At 48.4% G+C, this 5,020-nt stretch overlaps 1 protein-coding gene across 1 annotated transcript in view; it reads left to right on the forward strand.

The window, feature by feature from the left end:
* Dennd3 (DENN domain containing 3) overlaps positions 1 to 5,020 on the forward strand; it is a 59,049-nt gene that overhangs the window by 10,238 nt on the left and 43,791 nt on the right. The window contains exons 3-4 of the mRNA XM_029547862.1: positions 864 to 979; positions 1,549 to 1,682. Of these exons, the coding sequence (XP_029403722.1) occupies positions 864 to 979; positions 1,549 to 1,682 (250 nt within the window). The remainder of the gene's footprint in view (positions 1 to 863; positions 980 to 1,548; positions 1,683 to 5,020) is intronic.

Here is a 5,020-nt window from a genome sequence, read left to right on the forward strand (position 1 = left end):
ATCAGATCCCAGATGGTTGTGAGCCACCATGTGGTTGCTGGGACTTGAACTCAGGGCCTTCAGAAGAGCAGTCAGTGCTCTTAACCGCTGAGCCATCTCTCCAGCCCCCTCGTTTACTGTTTTTTGAGGCACAATCTTGTTCTGCAGTCCAAACTGGCTGAAACACTGATTCTTCCTGCTTTAGCCTCCCAACTCTGGCATCACGGACTCACTCAGAGCACCTGGACGTCAATCTTTTTGTCTGGGGAAGTTACAACTAGAGAGGCCAGGAGGGTGCCTACACCTTCCTCTCTGTCCCCTGCTTCCTGTTTATTAGAACAAAGAGAACAGGTTGTGGTCCGTCTCTGAGCTCAGCAGTGACAGATAAGGGTGTGCTCGTGTGTGTGGGCTTCACGTCTCTGCTGGTCTTTAGAAACATTAAAAGGCTGGTGTGGCACACTCAGCCCGAGGGCTGGGTCTGCTCCGATCTCTGGTGCCTCCTCGAGCCTGCTGCCCTTTCCTGGCTGCGGGAGTTATAACAGAGGAGCAGGTACCGGTTAGTCTGCTGTGTCCAGAAGCACGGTATGCGTGTTGCTGCACCGCATGTGTCTACTGGGGGACTGTGGAGAAGCCGCAGGTTGGGGGTGTTTGAGAACAGGGAGCTGGCTAGATCAGGCCCAAGAGCATCAAAGCTCTGGGTGGTTAACAGGGGAAGTGTGCTCTCCATATTGGCTCGTGGGTTATGTAGGTCTTTGATGCCGTTCATGTCCCTGTTCATCCCAAGGCTGGAGGTTGACTACCTGGTCCTTGCTTCCGAAATCCCAGTGCTGCATAGTGTGACACGTTGTGAACTGGCTTCCCCCTTCTTTCTGATCTCCCTACAGGGGGCGTGTGTATGGCTTCGGAACCCAAAGAGGATTACATCCATTTCCTGGTGCTCACGGATGTCTGTGGGAATAGAACCTATGGTGTGGTTGCCCAGTACTATCGACCCCTGCATGTAAGTGGATCTGTTGCTGTCCTCCACGTTTGGGGTGGGCCTTTTCTCTTGATGTTTACTGTGGTATGATAATACGCCCGTCACTTTTTCAGCCATTGTGTCTTGTGTGACTCTGAGACATTGTGTTTCCAGTGCGTGTGACCTCCAGAACATTTTCCTCTCCAGCTCAAACTCACCCAGTTCTCGCTGTCACCTCCATCTCCACCCCCAGCAACGACTCAGCTGCTCTCCCTCTCTGGATTTGTCCTCTGCACACTCAGGTTGTGGATCTGCCTGGTGCTGGGCCTATTGGAATGTCACCAAAAGCTGTGTCGGGTGTGCCTTTGTGTTCTAGCAGCATGTCCCTGTTCATCCCAAGGCTGGAGGTTAACTACCTGGTCCTTGCTTCCGAAAACCCAGTGCTGCATAGTGTGACCCTTTGCAGGGTCCGTCTACGTGGATTGGAAGGCCAGAGCTGATGAAGACCCTCCCTTATGTGCTGCTTCTGGATGAGATGCCAACTGTTCTCAGTCTGGGCCTGTACTGTCAGCACAGGAGGTGACAACGTGTCTTTGTTGCTCTTTGTCCAGGATGAATATTGTTTCTACAATGGCAAGAGCCACTGGGAGCCCAGCATGAGCTCAGCTAGGTGCTTTGTGCCTTTTGCAGTGTGTGTGGTGTCCCGGTTCCCATACTATAACTCCCTCAAGGACTGCCTCTCCTGGTAAGTCAGGGCCAGTGTTGTTATTAAGAGCTAGGTCAAGTGGGCCATGGTCAGGGGGGCGCAGGAGCACTGTGGGAAGCCCAAGTTTCTGTCAGCACAGCATTGAATCAAGATGGCGGGAGGAAGGCAGCACTGCCGGCTTCAGTTTTATTATTCTTTTTAAAAAAGACCGCAGTGGTGACGGTGGTGGTGCACACCTTTAATCACAGCACTAGGGAGGCAGAGGCAGGCGGATCTCTGTGAGTCTGAGGCCATCCTGTTCTGCAGAGCAAGATCCAGGACAGCCAGGGCCACACAGAGAAATCCTATCTTGACCCCCACCACCACCAAAAAAAAAAAAAAAACAAAACAAAACAAACAAACAAACAAAAAACCAACAACAACAAAACAAAAAACAAAAAACAAAACCATAGCTAGGCATGAGGTACATGTCTGGATGATTTGGTGACATTCACAAATCCGGCATTGACAGCCTCTTCTGCTACTAATGAATGAGAATTCTGAGGACATAGGGTATTTCTGAAAGACCAGGAAGGCATTTGCTGGGGCTCAATGGATGCCTATAGTCAGAGGCTGTGATTGAGAAGTGGGATGGGGCCAGGCTGTGGTGGCGCACGACTTTGATCCCAGCACTTGGGAGTCAGAGACTCTGTGAGTTCGAGGCCAGCCTGGTCTACAGAGAAGTGGGATGGGGTCCTCCCTGGGTATTAGCCAGGTTTGGAGTCCTGTGCTTTGGCATTTCAGAAACCGTGGTTCAAGAGTCAGTGTATAGGGGCTAGAGAGATGGCTCAGTGGTTAAGAACACCAACTGCTCTTCCAGAGGTCCTGAGTTCAAATCCCAGCAACTACATGGTGGCTCACAACCATCTGTAATGAAATCTGATGCCCTCTTCTGGTGTGTCTGAAGATAGCTACTGTGTATTCATATACATAAAATAAATAAATCTTTAAAAAAAAAAAAAAAGAGTCAGGGTATAGTTCCGCTGGTAGATTGTTTGCCCATCCTGTACAAAGCTGTGGCTTCCATCTTCATAAACCGAGTATGCTTGCCGTCCCACCACCGCAGAGACAGAGGCAGAAGAATCAAATGTAATTCTTAGCTACACAGGGAGTTTGAGACTAGCCTGAACTACATTTAAGAAAGTCATGGTCTTGGAATTGGCACTTCTGGTTTGACTAAAGACAGACGGTGGCAGGCAACAGCAGGTCCCAAGACAGAAGAGCAAACCTCAGAGTCACCAAGTTGCTAAAAGGCACTTAGTATGTCTTTTAAGACACACTTAATCTTTACACTTTGGTCACACAGAGAGACAAGTATCCGTGTTTGAATTCCAGCACTTTAGTGGTTCACTTTTCAAACAGAGCTGCCTCTTAGACAAAGTTCATTCCTGAGTCTGCAGTAGACAGTGTCTTTGTAGAACAGCAAGCTTGGTTGGTCTTAGGGAGTGAGATGAGGAAATGACTGTTTATGGAAAGGTCTGGCAGCTCAGGGAGTGAGGGAGAGGCCTTAGAAGTGGCTCCCCTTCACCTCCTCACTGATGGTCTTCATTCTTGGGAAGTGGACAGCCCTGCTGTCTCCCAGGCTCTCCCACAGAGCAGGGATGGTTTTCACACGCTGTTAGAAGTTCACAGCAGGAAGGTGTGTGTTTTCTCATTCTTCCTGGGCCAGTTCTCTGTGCCAATTAAGCAGCTGACTAATCACGTGGTGGCAAACCCTCCTGCTAGGTGCCAGGGCAAACATGTGATATTAAAATGTCCACTGTCATGTGTTCTGGGTTCCCTCCTTCTGGGGTCACTGCGCACTCTCGGAAGTGAAAACAGCCAGAGAGGAGCAAATGACAGAAATGCAGAATGCAGCCCATGTCGGGTGTGGTGGCCCACACCTGCCGTCCCAGCCCTCCCTGGGGAGGGGGGTGAGGTCAGGAGTTCAAGTCATCCTTAACTAAGGGGCAAGTTTGAGGCCAGCATGGGCTCTAGGTGACCCTGCCTCAGTCAACCAGTCAAAGTGACATGTCTAAACAGCCTTCAGACACACATCAGAAACAATACATTTGTGCTGGGGCAATAGATTACAGTTTTATTTAAAAAAAAAAAAAAAAAAGTTAGCCTGGTGGTGGAGGCGCACGCCTTTAATCCCAACACTCGGGAGGCAGAGACAGACGGATTTCTGAGTTTGAGGCCAGCCTGGTCTACAAAGTGAGTTACAGGACAGCCAGGGGCAGAGAAACCCTTTCTTGAAAAACCAAAAAAAAAAAAAAAGAAAAAAGAAAAAAAGTTACCTTGATGCTATTATCTTTTTACAATACATACAAATATGAACGCTGGCTTTTTTTTTCTTAAATATTTATTTACTTTATGTACATGAGTACACTGTCTTCATACCAGAATAGGGCAATGGATTTCATTAAGATGGTTGTAAACCACCATGAGGTTGCTGGGAATTGAACTCAGGACCTCTGGAAGAGCAGTCAGAGTCCTTAACCGCTGAACCATCTCTCCAGCCCCCAATATTGGCTTTTTCTATGTCCTGACATAAGTCTTGTGGGGAGTTATATTTGGTATTTATGTAAAATGGGAAGTGCTTGACTGTGGTTGTGATGTGGGGTGCTGTCTTTCCTGGGGACTGCCTGACAAGCTGGGGCCCCATGGGTACTTTCTTAGCCTCGTGAACACAGCACACTCTACTCAACTGTATCCTCCAGGCTCTTTATAGTTCCGTAAGCAGGGTCACTTTCTCTCCTGGTCAGAGCTCCCTCCTTGGGGCCAAATTGTCACTGAGCCACTCCCCCGGATACCAACTGCACTTTCACATACTGTAATGAAGACCTGGTTGTCTGAGGTGCAGTGGGGTTTCTGTGTAGGTTCCCCACTTGTATCCCCTGTGACTACTTCCAAGATCTTCTGCCTTTCAGTTAGCTCCCCCGGGACAGGCCTCTGCTCCAAGCTGCCACTTAACCTGTTTTGTTTGTTATTTCGAGATTGACTTGGTGTTTTGTTTTTGTTTTGTTTTGTTTTGTGTTTTGTTTTTGACATGACCTCTCTGTGTCACCTAGGTTGGGCTCCTGTCTCAGCCTGACTGATGGGTCATAGTTACGTATTCCATACCTGGCCACCCTGGACATTTTCAAGTTTTACTTTAGAAGTATGGATGCACTTCAGAATGCCATGTTTCTTACGGAAGTGTAACATGCATTCTGTTATACACACACATTCAAGCCATTTCCCCCCCCCCCACAACCCCCTGCGTGATTAGCACAGCTAAACGAAGGGCGACAGTCGGAGTGCAGTTGTACTTTGTGACTTTTTTTTTTAAAGATTTATTTATTTATTATATGTAA

The sequence above is a fragment of the Mus pahari genome, chromosome 17 (genome assembly GCF_900095145.1).
Source record: "Mus pahari chromosome 17, PAHARI_EIJ_v1.1, whole genome shotgun sequence".
Lineage (NCBI taxonomy): Eukaryota > Metazoa > Chordata > Mammalia > Rodentia > Muridae > Mus > Mus pahari.